The sequence below is a fragment of the Phoenix dactylifera genome, chromosome 9 (assembly GCF_009389715.1).
Source record: "Phoenix dactylifera cultivar Barhee BC4 chromosome 9, palm_55x_up_171113_PBpolish2nd_filt_p, whole genome shotgun sequence".
Taxonomy (NCBI): domain Eukaryota; kingdom Viridiplantae; phylum Streptophyta; class Magnoliopsida; order Arecales; family Arecaceae; genus Phoenix; species Phoenix dactylifera.
Genome location: NC_052400.1, coordinates 19,879,335 through 19,899,272, shown reverse-complemented (window position 1 = coordinate 19,899,272; position 19,938 = coordinate 19,879,335). Strand labels below are relative to the sequence as shown.

The 19,938-nt window shown below is 38.1% G+C and overlaps 1 protein-coding gene across 1 annotated transcript; it reads right to left on the bottom strand.

Annotated features, from left to right (window-relative positions):
• Positions 1 to 1,018: 1,018 nt before the first annotated feature.
• Positions 1,019 to 19,167, bottom strand: LOC103710280 (kinesin-like protein KIN-14C). Its single transcript, XM_026805878.2, has 22 exons — positions 18,772 to 19,167; positions 18,494 to 18,651; positions 18,293 to 18,406; positions 17,713 to 17,965; positions 14,544 to 14,671; positions 14,357 to 14,440; positions 13,922 to 13,999; positions 13,762 to 13,854; positions 13,635 to 13,658; positions 10,552 to 10,893; positions 10,224 to 10,305; positions 10,037 to 10,132; positions 9,757 to 9,936; positions 9,461 to 9,567; positions 9,109 to 9,287; positions 8,240 to 8,404; positions 7,902 to 8,155; positions 7,632 to 7,795; positions 6,314 to 6,837; positions 4,928 to 5,025; positions 3,660 to 4,390; positions 1,019 to 3,583 (listed from the first exon to the last, which is right to left on the bottom strand). Exons 1-21 carry the CDS (start codon positions 18,812 to 18,814, stop codon positions 4,323 to 4,325), a joined length of 3,234 nt encoding a protein of 1,077 aa, XP_026661679.2. The 5' UTR covers positions 18,815 to 19,167; the 3' UTR covers positions 1,019 to 3,583; positions 3,660 to 4,322.
• Positions 19,168 to 19,938: the final 771 nt, after the last annotated feature.

Sequence of the window (19,938 nt, the reverse complement as noted above, 5' to 3'; positions counted from 1 at the left end):
CCGTATATGATGTAATAAAGAAATAAAAATCACTTTTTTCTCTTTTTTTTTTATTTTTTTATAAATATTTTAATATAGTGTCAGAGCCACCGATTATCTAACCTGCTGTCATCATCTCTTCCGCTTTTGTTGTAGCCATTGTTGCCATGTCTAGAAGCTTCGAGAACCTACATTACTAAGATCTTTGTTTCCGGATGAATCTAACACTTGAAGAAAAAATGATTCTAGATCGAGAAACAAAAGTTTGAGCGTCTGGTTTCAACTCAAAAGTAATCCAAAACTTTGAAGCTGATCGCCTAATGCTTCCTATAGACGGGCTCCTGCAAGCTGTATGTCACGTTCGCGGAAAGTTTTTGTTTTCAGAAGGATATTGCGCTACCCCTCTCACGTCTTTTTTGGGGACTTTGGCGCTCCCGATCCTATCCAACTCTTGCCTTCCCACGAAAGAAAGGTTTCTTTCAGTCTTCAGAAGGTTTCCTTTCTTATCTTTTTTACTCGTGCTCCCTCCGTGGGATCGCCGGCCATCAACCTACAATCGCTGTCGTGGGTCTTTGTTGCGCCTCCGTCGCTATTTCCCTCATCCGGAGATCCTGCTCAAAGCCCCACAAAAGATTGATAAGGCGGCTTCGTCTCCATGCCAGGTTCTGATTTTTGTTGAAATGCCGTTTCAATGTTCATGTTTCAGAACTCTCTAGTTTTTGCTGTTTTGTAGCTCTAAGCTATCTTCAGATCTATTTACAGAACTCTCTGTTTGCAATTTTATTTGATTATTTGTTACGTTGATGGTTAACATTCATCGACTGCAATACCTTAGAAATCTTTCTAAAACAGAACTCGAACTTCAGATTTTTTGCATCAAAATATAGTTGTCACTGCATGAGTTCTAAGCTTGCAGTGTTTTCCTGGAGAAATTATAGATGATCTGGTCAAAGAGCCAGCAGCCTGTTACCTTTTAGAATCATTTTAGATATTTATCCATTTTGATCATTTTATCTTTGCTTTGCATATCCCAAAGCAGTTTTTTTTTTTTTTTTTGGCCACAATGGATGCCCGGATAGATTTAGTACAAATACATTCAAAAAAATCAGAAAATAACAGCGGCTTTAGGCAGCTCCTTTTTATCAGTTAATTAACTTCTCAGAATGATTTGCTACAAATGAAGCAATTCAAACCGCTGCTCTATCTCAAAATAGTTTTTGACATCAAAATACATCTCCTACCATTTTTTTTTTTTTTAATTTTTTAATTTTTTATTTTTTTGCTGGCTAAAAGCGGACCCGCTGAGTGTCTTGGGCCACATTTTAGGCGTTGGACGGTTAAACCATGGCTGTACACCTTCCATTTTAGGTGCGAGGAACGGCAGCTGGCACCCGCCAGTCATCACTCAGCAAAACATAACTAACACTCGTCCCCGCTCATCGCTGAAACCTAATTCCACGGTTCACCAGGGGATTCTCAAAGGCGCCAGGAAAGACTACCAGCCCAGAGGAGAACGACGGAGGCCGTGGGGCAGACTGTGGGAAGAGCAGGCTACAATGTTTCCAGTGATGTTTGCCATGGGATTCCTGCTCTGCCCCTTCACTCTCTGCGTCCCTCCAATCAGGAATCTCCCTCAATTCCTCCTCGAGCTTCAGACCCTGTTGATCACCACCTTCCACCACTTCCAGCTAGAGTTAGCTTACCTCTCCAACTCCATAACAAGGCACGCTTGAAGATATTGGCGACGGCTTCCTCTAGCGTGAGATGGTCTGCGCATGCAAGGCTTTGAGATTCCCTGACAGCAGATTGCAGTGCTGCTTGCTACTGGGTGTCAAGTGAGAAACAATATTGAGTCCTTAGTTGTGACCCTTTACATACCGTAATATGTAACTCCACAAGCCATTAATCAGAAAAGGCTTTCTAAGTGTTTGTAATGGGTGGATCCGTCATCCACAGGACTCGATACTGTGGAATTTATAGGGTCTTTTATCCCACTTCCTAATCTTATCTATGCATAAACTTCATTTTCCATGAGCCCAGAGAACTTTTTGGGATGCCTCGAGGTAGTAAGGTGGTAGAACGGCGGTATTTTGAATGAGCAACGACCAGCTCACTGTAACGTCTCCCCCTGCGATGCTGCTAGTCTTTATATGCAACCATGTATGAGCTGCTTCAACCGTGCAATTTAGATACAGCTAGCATTTGTAGGCAAGTTTTTTCATGTGGGTTACTGGATTACTGAAATTAGAGCGATAGTTTTCTGAATTCCCACTAGGAGTTGTTCGGGACTAGACATAAACTTCCAATTAGCAGCAGAGTTCTCTTGATGGCCCAACCAACCCCAGCCCTTCGCTGAACTAACAACAATATCATCTCTTTCGGAGAAGAGAGGAATGGTAGTGAGAGATTCTCTATGGACAAATGGAAATTTGTTGAACATGCCGGAATCTTCGGTGTATAAAACTTGGTGTATAAAACTTGTTTCGCACCGCGATCAGAGTTGCACCCATCCTCCATTCCGAGCTTGTTGCAGATTTGTGTCTTGAATGTGCTTTACCAAGCATTCGACAGCGATAATTCTCATGTCATTTCTTTCAATTGATTGCTGGTGCCCCACGGTTATTTTTAGAAATCAAAAAATAAATAAAAATACTCAACTCTGTTTCGTTTAGAAATTTAAATGACATCCAGAGAGGTTCAAAACATCAAGAGAACTACAAAATACAGTCGCAATCCCGAACCTAAACAAATAATAACATCAAAGAAAGACCCAGCTATGCAAGGCATTGAAACAACACTCCCAAAACAATGGACTTTCATCAACGTAAACAGAGCATCATCAAAACCAGGATCGCAAGCATTCAGCTGAAATCAGCCTCGGAATTGACCATAGAGTTTTCAGGTGATTCAAGAACCAAAACCTCTTGGAAACTCAGGTTTTGAACCAGTGCTTAGACATGGTCCAAATATTTGGGTCTCTATGCTTTGTGAAAATGCTGGTGGAAAACCAAGATGTTTTTGAACGATACAGAAGAAGTGTTTTTGAGTGAAGAACAATACAGCAAAAGTAGCTGCACTTTGCAATCTTTCTGAAAACACCATCCTTTCATTCTATAATTCCCTACATAAACTACCACGATAAGCAGTTATATATTGCGTCCATACTGCCTAGATCGTGCATCAGATGAATTATCTCCTGCAAGATAACGAGTAAAATCTGTAGAAAGACTATAAATTGACCAGGTTTTAAAATGTATCATAACCATAACCATTGCTCAAAAAGAAACAGCCAATGTCTTTTATCAAATTTCTGCCATGAAATGTGAGTTGAACTAATCAAATATAACAACTCCCTACAATATCTAAATAACAATAATAATAATAACAGCATAAACAGAAACCAGTACGATTTGAGAAGCTACCAACAAAGCCATCTGCACCACAATCTTCTTTCTCCAATTTATCTTTCACCTTTCAGGTAAAGCATACTTGTTAAGCCAGTCATGAATCTAGTTTGATAGTTTTGGCTTCACCACCAGAGTAGAGTTTGTGAGCAAAACCAAAGGTGATAGTTGTAACATGAGTCCCTGGTCCAGCACAAAATCTAATACATACCATAATAATTGTGATGCAAGATATCTGAATGTTGCAAGAATTCAAGAAACAATGTTCAAGCTTACCTGGATTTGGATCTCATATTAACCAACACGTCGCAGTCTGAGAAAGTCAACCACACTGTTCATTTTTCAACTTTTTCTTCTTCCCCCACCTAACTTGTAGACATGGAAGTTTCGAAATATCGCAAACCAGCATATTCATCCCTCGGCTTTTCAATCAAGAGATGATTGTGTCATGCCGTAGGCCACCAGGGTCAATTTTCATGATTTTTATCAAATTTCTTTTGGCAATATCCATGTCCTTATCATCAATAAGCATCCCATAAACACATCCCTGACCAAAGTAATTTTCTAAGACAACTTACAACATTTCATCTGTTTTGCATGAACTGATGATGTACTGGAGGTACAAACTCTAACCCAAAGAATAATTGGGGTTGGCCTTGAATCGACAAGGTCACAATGAAACCATTTCATGCTAACATTGACATGCCAATATCTTGATTTTAAAAAACAGAAGATCATCTAGATGATGATCAACTTATAATGAATTGTGAGTTACATAAACTACACACTTCGAAGAATGCAGGACATCACTTGGCACTGTGGAATCAGAAAGCAAGCTACAAACATCATGGTTGTTAGAGAAACATGCTTTAAGGCTGTTGAAATCCCTTAAAAAATTATATTAGTATAGAAAAAAGGGCAATTGCAGAAAAACTTGAACTACTGCCAATGTTTTGCAGGCTTGGCTGAGGATGCTGTCACTTGGCTGCCTGTGCTTTTTCTTAAACCTGGCATTGCAAGACAAGTTGCATGAAGAGATATGTAGGGAAAAATAAAAGATAGATGCTAACAAGATATAAAGAGAATTTTCCGACTGATAAAGACAGCAAAATGGATTATGTCATTTCTTCAGTTCAACATAACAGCCTTTGGGATCATCATAGTTGAGTTGAGGACATTTTAACAGTCTTTTCTTGACAAATGTATGTGCCCTTGTTTTTCAAAATACAAGCTCAAAGGGACTTGACTGTGCTGCTAGCACTTGTGATAACAATTATACTATGAAGTGTTACAGAAACTAGCATAAAAGTACTTGAATTCCAGTTGACTGATTTACAAATTAATCTCAACATTTAGCTCTGTCTATATGTTGGAAATTTTAATTCAACCCCACCCAATGATTCCAATGGCTTAAAGAATCTTGTTTTATAAATATAAAGGGGTCCAGTTCGGTGTGGGTAGAATTGAAATTGAAGAGATAGAACTTAATCAAACACCCAAGAAAGTTGACAATCGAGTATTTCAATAACTATTTTCATACTTACTTGTTGATTTTGAAGTCTCTTTTAGTTTTAGCTGTGTTGATGTTGTTTGCCCAATCTTTTGTGGAGGTGGTTTTGGTATTCGAGTTGGAACTTTTGGCCTGCAATTTATGAAGAAGGAACAAAATTGACCATTTAAAAATATCTTTAAGGAATACTTGTATAATAAAAGGAATAACTACTAGCACTGGGAGCAATCATTTGTAGTAGATATTTTGTACAATATATTTTTTCATACATCTGTATCAAGATTTGCTATCTCGATACCGGACCTCGTACTGGTAACATGCTCGTACAATATTGGTTCGCCTAGTATATGGTCTGTTTGGTGCATCGAGACTCAGTACACCCTCAACACCGAGTCTCAGTTCAGTACTAGAATGGTACAACATGCGTGGTATAGGACGCTATGTACCAGTACAATGAATCATAGAGAGTTCTATAGAAGAAAACTAGTGTATGTTGTAAGGTCTGCCGTACCGGTATCGGATCAGCGTGGAATCCGGTACTAGGAGCTTATCATTAGAGAACCGGTACGGAACCGGTATAAGACCGGTATGGGGCTGGTACGGGACCGGTATGTGGAACTCCAAAACTTGGTCATTCAACGGGAGCGGTATAGACCGGTACCGTACCGGTACCGTTCGCCATCGGTACGCCAACCGGTACCGGTACTATGTTGTATATTTTTAGTCAACAAAGAAACCAAATTATCAGAAAATGAACAAATATGCAATTTTACTTGAAAATTCTCTTCCAAGTTCCCAAGCTTGCTCCCATTCTCATGTACCTACTTTCTTCTACACTTGCTACCTGATGCTTATCCCACTACCGTGCAAACCCTCCCTAAAGTTGCAAGCAAATGTCCATCACCACTTCCTTGCCTTTGGTCCACTTCACCTTCACTATTACTTTCTTCCTTCTCCCAATGAGCCTACCTATTGTCTTCCCCTTTCATTCAAACCAAAAGCACTCCTTCCTCTTGAAAAATAGAAAATTCCTATTGGCCATGTGCCACAGAGCTAAACCATGTAAGCTATTTTATCTATAGAAAAGTGCGATAACTCAATTACATGTGGTTACACTAATATTTCTTGTGGTCATTATACATGAGGAAAAAATAAATAAATAATTCATGCAATGTAGAGATTGAAAGAAAGCATAAAATAAACAAAATGGTTCTCAGATTTCGAGATTCAAAAATTATGAAATTATATTAGAAACTTCACAAACTGACCCATCTGAAAAGGAGATGAAAAGATTAAACACTACTTATTGTGAATATCAGCAAATTCTATTGCGAGAAAACCCTTACTCCATTACAATTTAACAGAATATATCCGTATGAGAAAATGCTGTCACCCATCATAAGAATATGAAAAAACTCACATTTTCTCTTTTGTGACCTCTGCTGGTTTGCCTTGTTCAGGGAAGAGGGCGAACTCAACGACACTGCTTGAACCATCAGTTTCTGTACCACCATCGGATATGTCACTTAGTCGTTCCTCTGAAACGGCATCACCAAAGCCCAAAAGTTCAAGATCTGCAGAACTCTGACCTATGTCACTTTCAGCGAGCTTTTGTTGGCCTGAAATCTCCTTTTGGTACTTCAAATCATCTATGGACTGATGTGAACCAGATTCAGACTGCTTATCACTGTGCTCTGAGTAATTTTCAGGATCTGAAACCGCCTTATTATTAGAAATCACTACTTTCCCACCTGACAATCTCCGGCCCTGTTGCACAGCCCCACTTCGTGATGAAATGCTAGGAGAAGAGGATGAATGCTTTAATGTATCGCCACCTTGTCTTTCACTATTTACCCTAGGAGACTGATTCTTAATATCTTTGAGTAATTGCAACTGTTCAATTTCTCCATCTTTCCTTGCTATTGTATCTTTAAGAGATGCCACCTGCAATATCAAACATAATGAACAACATTACTCGTCGTGGAATTTAATATATTAATGCATAAAAGATGTCCTGAAGAATGCATAATTAATATTGAGGTAGCAATGAGCATAGTTGTGCAATGTCAATTAGGAATGTAGCTCCAGCAAAAAGTCAGTAGTCAAGGTGACACCGAATATTTAACCATAACCATAACCATCTAGCCTTTTCCCGACTATTTAGGATCTTCTAGACAGAACATACAAATTGAATAAGGATATGCTGAACTCCTAATGTTAACTATGTTCTCTTCCCGTTGGGACAGGGCTTTCAATCCAATAGACCGCTAGTCCTATTGCCGGTCAACCATGAAAGAGGAGATTGATCGACTCACAATATACACACGCATGCGAGCATATGTAAATACTAAGTATCACCTGTACAAGGATATTTGTTTAGTATCCATTAATAAATCTTCCCTGAGAAACCCATCAAATTCAACATTCCACACCAGCAGAGGTTTAAGTAATTTCAATTGAGCATATGCAGACTTAAAGCTCATGCTTAATACATCAATATCATTACACCAATCTTAAAAGAAAAAACTAGCTGTAAAATATTCTCTGACAATAGAAAAGGAATCGCCAAATATTCTATTCAAGGTTAAGAAACCTCCTCTTCGGAAGAGGTTATTCTGCTTATTTAACATGCATTTCTGCTCCTTCCAGTGCATTCAGTAACTATTTTACTTCATCAAAATTGAGTGAACTATGAAATAGGAAAGATGATCATAATTGTCACTTAGATAACCAAAAACCTGTTCCATCAAATCACGGACATCCTTGCCATCTTTCTGGCTCCGTGCGGCTCCTAACTCCACTCCTGAGACTCTTTCAGCAAACTTCAAGGTACTTAAAGTCTCCGAATACGAACCCGCATCAGGATTTATCTGTACAAACATTAGAGTCTTTGCATGTCCGCCTACATGGTAAAGAAAGAATCCAGTTCAAAGTAACTCCAAAGGTGAACTAGCAAAAAAAATGTAAACCCATTGATGAAAAGAGGGAAAAAGAGGTAGATTATATACCTAAAGAGCTTTGCAGGACTTGAGTAAGCTTGCTGTTTCTATATGGTACATGAGCGCTTTTCTGTGATAGAGCAAATATGACATCCCCAAGAGCAGACAAAGATTTGTTGATATGCTGCGTTTCCTTGAGCCTGTCCCCAGTAACTTCAGAACGATCAACTCTCTCACTTCCAGCAAGATCTACCAGATGAAGGGAACCATGCAAAGTAGCTCCATTCTTTAAATCCACTCCTTGAACATGAACGGTCACAATACTGTAACACAAGATTAGAACATATAAGCAGCATGGAGAAATCATTTGAAAATTCATATTCATTTAAATGATCAGAAAGGAAAACCTGTGTGACCGACTGCTTCTTTCATTGAGAGCAGTGGCACTCATAGCCCTGTTTGCTAATCCTGTTTGCATTAAATCCATCACATCTGAGGTTGATTGAACAGGATACATACTTGCCTCGGGGACTGCAAGGCCATTGGGCTGGGAAGTAGTTACAATCCCAAGTGTATGCACGCCAAAGAAAGGACAATTATGTTAAGAAAACTCATATTTTTGGTGCTAACCAAAGCAAAGATTCAAGAGTAGGCCACAAAATAACTGGTTAGACAAATTGAAAGGAATGGAACAAGGCTCGTCGTCTCGCTACTGGACCCTGTACCGGTGCCATCGTATTACAGTGTCAGTATGCTGTACAATACGAGATGCCAAGACATACCAAGTGTCGGTGTCATACAAGTCGATACTAATTTGGTACTGATACAGTACAGTACATCTGGTATGGTATAGTACATCTGGTACAATACCAACTGGTATGGTAAACCTTAGAATGGAAGGAAGCAAGGATTTAAATACCCCCAATTAGGTATGGTACCAGTTCTGACAAAAAGGATATGGATGTGGGACACAAGTTCTCTCATGAAATGGTGCATACTACTTATTTGTTGCAGTATGCTGGTAGTCTAATGCCAATTGTACCAGTTACTTTTATTCTTGGTGATACTGACTGTCTTGGTCTGTCCCGACTGTACCAAGACTTTACCATTCCCAGAAAAAACCAGTACAAGGCTTGGTATTGGTATTTAAATCCTTGGAAGTGTAAGCATCATCAGTGGCATGGAAAATGCAGTAAGTTTAGACACATCACTTGATAAAAAACACATGAGGTTCTTAGAGAGGAAGTTGTAGTAATAGATAGGCATGAAAGGATATCTCTTTTGGGAACCATCACTGCTGAGGAGATCGCGGACTTGCTCATTATATACTTCAACCATCTGAACACCTACATCATACATAAAAGTGTCTCTCCTAGACCGAGAAATGTGAAAAAGGTCATTCAGAGCTCGATAATTTACACCCCACTCCTTCTCAGTCGGTGAGTTAGGCCCAGTCTGAAATAACATTTCCATTATTATAAGAAAATTGGCATATTGCACCATAAACAACAGAAGAGAAAGCCAGTTGACATTAACTACTTATGGAAAAATATCCAAATTATTGATCTGATAAGGCTTGTCAATTAAGGCTATGGGTTAGGGAAATATTAGAAAATAAGATGGCATACCATTGTGTAGGTTTTTCCTGATCCAGTTTGACCATATGCAAAGATGCATACATTGTAGCCATCAAGAACTGATCGTACTAAAGGCTGGGTATCCAAGAAGACTTCCTCTATTAATATAACAACAGTAATAAGTTAGGTACAGATCATCAGCAGTATATCAAGCCTCAAACTGTTGCTCATATCCTGCTGTCCTAGCGAAGCTACAAGTTTTGTGGAAAATAGATAGAAAAGTTGATGGACAAAACAAAATGAAAAATAAGTACATAGTGCAAAATTCACAGCTTCATAAACAGAACCTTGAGTAGCAGCTGGATCATAAACCTTGTTAAATTTGAACATCTTTCGTCCATCTTTTCCCTGTTTGGAGGGGTTTACAAGTACAAGTTCACCATCCTCGCCAATATAATCTATGGTAGTCGACTTTTGGTTCTCTCCGGTAAGAAATGGTCTTATCCGACAATAAACTCTGATGTTGCCTAACCAAGGAGCATGATCAAACAAAGTCAAAAAAGTTTTTATCATAATAATGAAACTAGAACAATACATGATAACCCAAAATTCTTCTGCTTGATTTACCTTTTAATTCCTGAACCTCGTTGTACAATTTCCTGTTTTCTGAAAGAACTGTATGATAGTTTTTGATAGCATCTGTTATTACTTTCAGCTTCTGAGCTGCAAAAAACACATGTGATAGATGTATGTATCACAAGAGTCACCAAATATCTAAACATGGAAATGAAGTAATCAGCAAAATATGCCCTACCAAAAGTAGTAAATTCTTCAGACCACCTCTTTTGGGTGTTTATGACTGTGTTCTTAATGGAAGTAGAAGACATCCTCAAGTCCTGTGACAAGTATGGATGCTCAGTCTTGTTAGCATTATACCAAGAAAACTGCTAAGGGCAGGCCTTGGCACAACGGTAAGGTTGCTCCACTATAACCTGGGTGTTACATGTTCAGAACATGGAAACAACCTCCCATACGCGAGGTAAGACTGCGTACATCTGACCTTTCCCAGACCCCGTAGTGGCGGGGCACTAGGTTGCCCTTGTTGCCAAGAAAAACTGCTTACATTGTTGTGCTTGTAATACCTGCACTGACTGTAGCTGTAAATCCATGATATTGTGGACGACATTAGCCTTCTGCTTCCAATTTTGAGATTTTGATTCTGAAAATGTCTCAAGTTCTTTTGTCTTCTTTCTTGACTCTGCTAAAAGGAATTCAACCGCCTTTATTCTCTGCTCTAATTCTTCTTTAGTTTCCTTAGCCTTAGTTTCCAATCGCAGACACTGTTGGTCATACGACTTTTTTGTTGTTTCCAAGTCCTCCTTAAGTTTTGAAACCATATTATCACTATTCTCCTTCTCCTTCATCAACCTAACAACATCGTCATCCCCAACTTTGTTTCTTTCTTCAATTTTGTTTTTCTCCATCTGCAATGGGAAGTTCACCATAATTTTTTTAAAAGATGATGGAAATAAGAGATTATGCGAATCAAAATATGAAAATATATTATAGAGCTAAAGGTCAAATAGCAACTTAACACGTGAAGTGAACTGGGCCCCATTGGGCTTGCTAACACCCTTCAACCTCAATTTGGAGCCCCCTCATCATTAGAGCTACTTGACTTATGTCCACCCACCTAAACCATATCAACCGAGTTCCATTTATCCTCTATCAGTGCTACTTCTTGATTTCTTCTAGTATATGCTCTTTCTTGCAACGATAATCTTAAGCTCATACATATGCTTTGTCACACCAAAAATCCAATATGTACAATAGAGGATATTCAGCAGTTTAACAACTAATTTTTGTGCTTACTATAGGAGCTAAGTAACAAAAAATAACCAACAAGTTTCAAATTGTCAATACAAGGTAATCAAATAAGAGGATCAAGTAAATGTGAATAAATCAAAATTTACAGCAAAAATTAAGCTGAGAAAACTTATATGAATCTCTAGCACGACTATAGACCATTTCATGTACCAATAGACAGGACATTTGGACATGGATTTCCCTGATATAGTTCGACAGAGATATTGGTCAGTCTGTTTTCAATATGAACCTATGAATGGTAGCTACTTTTGCAAGAAACATCACTGCACAAAAGAAAAGAGGGTGGCAGCATGAAAATCCTTTTGATTAGAAGGTTAGGGATTCTAATAATGGATAACCAAAGACATAATATCATTAGCTATATAAACTATAGCTTTTGATTTGATACTTAGTGTTTAGACTTGAGGTATGAGAGCTTGGTCTGAATCCATTCCATGTCAAACCACTAATTAGTTTAAGTACACAACTGATACATGAAGCCAACTTTACAAGGAGCTGATATTATACTCCATAAGTAAAAAATCTAAACCTCCAGATGATAGACCATAAGACTATCAATCTGCCTTTTCAAATATGTTAGTAACACTGACAGCTCACTAGGTGTCCCTAGCACATCATACTCTGAGTTTACTTGAAATCCAGCATGATCAATGATAAAACTGATGAAACCCATGCTAGACCATTATCTGAACATCTAAAGATGCAAAATGATCAATAACTGGAACATACTCTACCTTTACATAATTTAGCACCTCCCAACTAAACTGGAACAAGTTTACTGGTTGATGATGAAACCTTGAAATTTTTGCGGAATATGATATTTATATCATTCTCCAAAGTCCCAATCAGAAAAAAGAATCTAACAGTTCTAAACTTCTGATGTTTAGGTCTTTTGATCTACGTAGGAGAAAAAGTAATGGTCCAGACAGTAAAGAGGAACAATTTTGTTACAACCTGACATGCCAGAATCATGCATTACATATCAATTACTATAATATAATTGGAAATAGCAGTCTTTGCAGGTCATAGTAATAGCAGCAGTAGGTGAGCATTAAAAAATTTTTCTTTCATTGGATATTGATTATTCGAATTGTTGGATAGCATTGCATGATCTAACCTATAATAAAATCATTTATTTCTGACATATTGCCTATGGAAGTCATTTCATGATGCCTGATTCAAAAATCGCTTACAAAAACCTTCCCTTCCCCCCTCGTCGGCGCTTCCCCCTCATCTTTCAGCGATGTATAGCCCGACCGACTTTTTAGAGTAGTCTTTGCAGGTCATAGGAATAACAGCAGTAGGTGAGCATTAAATTTTTTTTCTTTCATTGGACATCGCTTATTCGAATTCTTGGATAGCATTGCATGATCTAACATTCTAACCTATAACAAAATCATTTATTTCTGATATATTGCCTATGGAAGTCATTTCATGATGCCTAATTCAAGCCTTTTAGAGTAGTTTTAATCCTTTTATACCAAAATTACTGCAGCATGCAGCAAGTCATTTGAAAGCATGGTCAAATTGTAAACAGCCAGAGATTGTTTAGTGAGCTTATATTCTTTTTATACATATCCTTTGGTTTTTGGGTGACATTGGGTCAGGCACAAATTTACAAGTTTACTAGAAATTCCTACATTTTCCAAGATAGGACTGAAGCTAAACATGCCTGTGGTTTGACTAAGACATCAACAGAAGTGGTGATGTCTATTTTGAAGCAACAGCTTTGCTAACTCTGAAGACATATATACTAACTCAAAATCGATGAAGAAAGATATTCCACTAATGACACCAATTCAGTTCAAGGAAAGGAACCTAGGAGCTCATTAGCTTTGATTTAAAAAAAAGAAAATATTGCGGCATTGATTAAAACACTAAGCCTGTAGATGTCCAATGACAATGTCTGAGAAGTGGTTGTCCAAGATTAAGATCAGACACACACAATATACAAGTGTACAACTGCATGCATGTATCACGTTCAAGAATATATACAGAATATTCGTTACAACCTTGTAGAGAAATGTTCTGATGTAGTCAATTTTTCACAAAGATATTTAGGTATAGGCAAACAATTTGTGTGGGAAAGGGTAATTATGAAACTTTGACTAATACAACTTGCAGATCGAATTGTTTGTTGACCATGATTCATGTCATGCATCTGAAAGGACAAAGTAAAAGTAGATGACAAAAAAGAAGATGGCATTAAAAATAACATATGGCTTTACCTCCCTGGGAAAAGCGTGAAAGAGAAAGACAGTAAAAATAAAGAAAAGAGAGGAACTGTAAAAAAAAGTCTTATAAAATAGAATAGCAGACTCATACAGAAGAAACAGACCTTTATCTGCCGATTCATCGCTATCTGAAACAAAGAGCACAAAATCAATTTATGTCACATCAGCCAAAACTCCTTTTCTGTTGTAAATAATCCTGCAAAATATGATTACTGCCTATTCATCAAATACCTGGGTTCCTTCACTTGTCCCAGTTGCTAGTGCCTCAAGCACTTTGATTCTTGATTGATACTTATCTTCGCGTGCTTTGATAAGATTATTTTGCTGTAAACAGGTAAAAAATCAAAATAAGAATGTCTTTGAGTAAAAACAAATGCAAAAACATTCTTACATTTCGAATATGCTCTGCCTGAGTTGAAATACGCCGTTCAATCTCTTGCACCACTTTTCTCAACAAGCATGCTACACGCTGGGGGGAACAATCATGATATAAAACTTTGAGGGGAGAAAAAAGGATTGCATCTCACCTTTCTCTACAGCTTATTGAAGGCTTAAACAGATAAAAGGAAAACAAAGACTAGATACATAGTGGTATATATGTATATGTATGTATGTGTGTGTGCATATATATATATACATATATATGTATATGTATACAGATATACATATATATGTATACATGTGTCTATGTATATATGTATGTATGAATGTATACATGTACGTATATATCTATGTATATATGTATGTATGTATACATGTATGCATATATGTATGCATGTATATGTATATATGTTAGCACAAACCAACTATATTCAAAGTAGCATACATGAGGTATTTCCCCATTCTTTCTCTCAATGCTTTCATCAAGAATCCCGTTCACAACACTTAAAAGTGACTGGGTGGGGGCATTCTGCAAGCAAGAGATCTTGTGATGTAAGAAATATATCCACAAGGAAGTGCTAAAAAATAAAAAAAAGAAGTAATTTTCATGTTTCATGTATTAAAGAGCTTACATCTAAACTGTTTGATTTCATCATTTCTGAAATCTTAGCTGGAGGAAGATCAGAATAGCGCCCCTGTTTTAACTGGAAAACTTCATGAAACTTGTGTCCAGCATGATGAGAGAGAGCAGATATTGGCTCTACGATTAAAAAGATGGTTTAGCTACACAGGATAACTGCTAATGATAACTCAATGAATATGAAAGCAGCAAGAAACTTTTTTCTAAACTATTGTTTTACCAGTGAAATATATGGGCAACCATGTGTAGGAGTGTTGCACAACTATAATACCTCTTAGAAATAACTAATGAGCAGTGCCAAAATATAACATATGATTCTTAGGAATAGATCAATTTCATATCATTCAATGAATCGCTTGTGCTGCATCCAGACCTTTATGGTGTCAATAACTAGCAACTTGTTATAGAACATGATGAGAAGAACACAGCTATATGAAAAATTAAGTGCCATAGAAGAAAGAACAAGGAGACAAAAAACATAGAATAACAAGATATTAACATACTGCAAAAAATTGCATAGCTTCTTTGTCAAACCAACTATCTAGGTCAAATTCCATCAGAAGCATGTATCATTTATGTTGTCAGACAAGCTAGCAGATACAGAGAGCATGAGTGACTATCCTTTTTCGTGATCTTTTTTTTCTTGTTTTTTTGGTGGTGGTGGGGAGGTGCTAGAAAAGCTATCAAAGAAAGAACTGCTGTCATAAGGTTAATAAAATCCTATTGGGTTGAATGTCTACCTAGTATCTATAACTTCTACCATCCATGTCACATGGGCAGATATTTCTACGCACTGTAAAAGAGGCATAAAAATTATACCTAATGATTACTCTTTTAGTGGTAGATGCCTCTCCATCTTTAGTTGCTCCAAAGCGAGTATTCCAGTTAACAGGCAGTTTCAGCAAAACAATGAATTATGAATGAAATATAGTTGCTTGCAGAGGGCTAATCTATAAGGCTATAGTTCTGTATTTCATGCAAAGATGTGAGAATCTTTCTTGGGATTTGGATAATATGTCAAGGAGAAGGTGAACATGGGAAGAGGTAAGATGTCTTTCAAGCCATTGTCAGATGACTAGTTCATTCCCTTTGGTCCTTTGCAGCAATAGAATCTTAAGTTGCAATAACGAGAAACTTGGATAAGGAATAAGCTGCAGTTATATAATTAATGGTACATGACTGAGGGGTGAACTATGTTACGAGGTGAATACTGGTGTAATTTTTTGAAATTTCCTCCCAGTAATTCCCCAACACCCTCCCACCTTTAACATTGTAACCACTTTAAAAAATCATGTCGCTAACATATAGACACCATTGGAATTTTCCCTTTGTTATGTCAGAGCTATTTCATCTCCACCATCATTATGATGTTAATAGGCAAAGTATGCATTTATCATATCCAAGTCACTTTCAATGGACATCTTGATCAAAATGATATAAATCAAGCTTAGGTAGCTTTTGACACAGCGCTTTCACATCCCTAACCACTATGACATCCTATCATCAATATCAAACATTTATGTCATCTGAACAGCATCCCACCAAAGCAGCTCTCTCTTGCCTCCATCTCTCTCTCTCTGCAATGTTTCCTTTTGCAATCCTTTTTCCTTCTTTTTCTTCATTCTATTTACCAGCTAAAAAAGCCCAGCCATTGGCACACATCTTGTCTTTCTCATGCCTTAGAAAACAAATTATGCATTCAACTTGTTACCTACTTTTGCTTCTTTGCTTGAAGTTACCATAGCATCTTATAAGGTCATGTCCCTTCCCTTTTCTTGAGCATGGATCCTAAACATCATCCTGGTCTTTATCAACAATATCTTCAAGTATAGTACACATCATTATACATGGTGATAATTTATTTGTTCTAACTATGTTGTTGGACAAGTCTAATAATCTCATAGCACATCATCTCATTTCTTAAGATTCTTCATTCATAAACTAATTGCTAGCAACTGCTATAGGCCCTTAACACTGCAGCCAGCATTGATTGATAAACGAAGAAGGGAAGTATATTGTAAATTGTAATTGTTGAGGCAGCTGGCACCCTCGTTCTCTAGCCAATCAGCACATTAGCTGGCCTCATGATAAATGTGATGGGCTTGGAAGGAAAGCAGACGAGCAGCTCACATTCGAATATCCGGCAAACAGGGGAATTGGTGAAAAAAATTTATAATTGCCAACACCATATTACAACAACAAGACATGGTATGACAGAGCATATATTTTGAAGTGCATAGCTAATCAATATGTTCAATGATGTAGAGTGAATGAAACAAATTGATGATCATGGTGAGGACAAATAATGCTGCATGGGCTTGTGGTGAAAGTACAAAGGATAACATTTAAAGATGTATACTATCAGAGGCTTAGGAGTCATAGTACATGGAGATGAAGCAAACAAAACCCATTTGAGATTTAATGTTCAGGCATGGTAAAGACCAACAACTAAAGGATGCACCAATAATATATAGCCCTTGAATATGGGAGGCAGTTGGAAAAGAGGAAGGAACAGCCTGACAACAATTTGAACAGAAACTATATGAAAGATCTAATTCCTTTAAGAAATTACATGGTGAAGATAAGTTCATAAAGATACACTAATCTAAAGGACACAATTTTATGGTTATGGTTATAGGTTCAACCATGGTGATGATGTGCATGGTAGCGTTTTGGAAGACACAATGCCGTAATTTTAATTGCGATTTCCTACAGAATCTATCAGGTTGTTTGGTTTGGCATTTTGTCTAAAAATATGTAGGATTGGTTGATTGCTTGCCAGACCCCTTTCTCAGCAAGGCAAGAAGCTTTGAGGTCTTAAGTCACAGCACCACACTGCGAAGTTCAGAAAAGAGAAAGAAACACTAAGTGAAGAAAATTGATTTAGTAAGAATATGGCTATTTATTGTTGTTAGCATGATAGCATCTCATTTGGTATGATTATCATCTCGGTTCTTTCAAGGTATCCTAACTTGAGCTGTCAATCTACCAATCACCAAGCATGTTCCCTTTCTGTTCTTTATTTGTACATTATTTTCAGCAGCTGCATGCATTTAAAGGAAAAAAATCACAAGTCCCTTCATGCTGTGTAATCTTTACCAAGAAAGTGTCCACAACCTTAGGTTGCACTTGCTCAAGTGCTCCAAAAAAGATGATCATACCTGACATAACAGGACTGCTTAGAACATGCTGAAGTTTGGCTTCTGTTAGGCTCGGTCTCGTTTCCTCTCCTAAAACTGGAGACTGTTGTCCACTTAGAGTGTTTTCTCCTCGTAAAACATCCATGGCCTCCAACTTCTTCTTTGCTTCGATTACCCATTTAGCTGGCAAATTTGTACCCCTATCTTCACCAAGATCAGAGTTAAAGCGATCCCTAAGGGACCAAAGGCACTCTACTGCTGCAGAGATGGGTCCCTGAATCCAGAATAAGAACACGATCAGCTAAAATGTTAGTTTGAAAGGTCAAGATAATGTTTCTAACCGTTCAGTTTCAACTGTAGTAAGAAGAAACACTAATCCATAACATGTGACATTTTTCCTTACAATTCGTGTACATATTTGTGGGTACAAAAAGTCCACACTTATCCATTAAGCGGAGGTTATTATATACGGGAAATTACTTTCCCGTCCCTCAAAAGACCCCGCTGGAACAAGAGGTCCCGGTTATATATTCATGTGTGTGATTTCAAAATATAAAAAAAATTATTTTGACTTCTCTGATGTGATTAAGTGGAAGAATACCTTTTCTAGGTCTGACACTTTGAAACTGAGCAAACCCATACGCTCTACAACTGATATAAACTTCTTTATATTTTCCAAGCGTGTTCCTGAGGGAGAACAACCACCACTCTTTGTCTGCAGCGTAAAACCACATTAGAATTAGATCGGAATCCTCTATCCGATTCAGATATCAGAGGAGCTTCAAGTCGCCAATGATTCAACCTCCTCCATGTGACGGGGACCCAGTCTCCTCAAAATAGCACAAAACACAGCACCATCGAACAGCTTTGCTCTCAATTCTTCCTCCGATGCATCTGGAGCCATGCTAAAGTCTGGGAACAGACCGTTGAGCCACTCTATTACTTCTGATCGCTTTTTAGCTGAGGAACCCAAAAGAAAGAAGATGCTCTTCACCCCTATAGTTATACAAAAAAAAGAAAAGAAAGGAAGGAAAGAAGGAAAGAAGGAAAGAAAGAACGAAACAAGTCAGAATTCCTCACCCATGTCGACGTCAAGGCTCGCAGTACCTTCTCCGGGAGGCATTTTGATTCAGACTACCAATTTCACCGCGGAGCTGACCTATGGATAATGTTGTTCAAGAAGATGAGCGATCTTTCTAAAGAACCAAGAAATCTCGAAGTAGTGCCTGGTGCAATCATTCTTGCACCAACGCTTGCGATCTGATTACTTTCGAGTTGAACAGGTGCAGATCATCAAACTGCAAGGAGAAGGGCCTCGAAAACTAATTAGGGCATGGAGCAGATAGGATCTTTGATTGCTCAGAGATCCAGAGAAGGATCAAGAATTATTCGAGCGATATAAAACCAAGAAAAAAAAAAAAGAAAACGATCGCCCTCTTTGACTGCCAAGATTGGAGATGGATAAGAGGAGATTGAGAGGGAGAGAGGGAAGGGAGGAGAATGGAATGCGGAGAGCCCGAGATGAGTGGAGAATACCGGGGCTTCTTGGAACCGTGAAACCTCCGAGCTATATATTTTTTTGGGTCGTTGGCTCTTTTCTTTTCTTTTAATTTTTCTTCTGGCATTTGTTTTCTCGTTTCCTCTTCCAAAGAACGAACGACTCGGTGCTATTTATAGTCTATGGGGAGCTTCGTCTCCGATGACCGGAGGAAGGGAGGTTGAAGGGGGAGCTAAGGCGGTAATTCGATCTCCTAGTCCTGGGGAACGGCAAACTGGAAACGGATCCCAACTGACGCCGTTAACTACGCAACGGTCGACTCATTCCCGTACGAAAACGCGACTTCTACCTACTTATGGGATAAGGAGCATTGGATGGCGTATGCGTCGAGTTGTGACGTGCTATCAGCTCATTGCCTCCTCGAATAAATTTCCAGATAATATTTAATTTCTTAGCTCTTTTCTCTCTTCTTTGTGTTTTTTTTTTACGGGTACTTCATATAATGCGTATACAAATACATCCAATAAAATAAAAAAACACAAACTTGCAGAGTATCCGTGACAGCTCCCCCCGTGACTACAGGGTGTACTCTGAATGGTGGGCTGCATAGGCAGCTATCCAGTTAGCTTCTGTAAATACATGCTTGGCTTGAAAGGCCACCCCATTCCTTGTCATCATTTTTATGTTCCGAATCAGGAGGTGGTTCGTGCTCTCGCCCCCTTTCTTGTTCTCTTTTGCATTCTTGAAGG

Coding starts and splice junctions, on each gene's coding strand:
- LOC103710280 (XM_026805878.2), bottom strand. CDS start 18,814: ATGCCTCCCGGAGAAGGTACTGCGAGCCTTGACGTCGACATGG. Junction 10,894..13,634: donor CGATGAATCGGCAGATAAAG/GTCTGTTTCTTC, acceptor TTCCCATTGCAG/ATGGAGAAAAACAAAATTGA. Junction 7,796..7,901: donor AGTCCTGCAAAGCTCTTTAG/GTATATAATCTA, acceptor TTTACCATGTAG/GCGGACATGCAAAGACTCTA.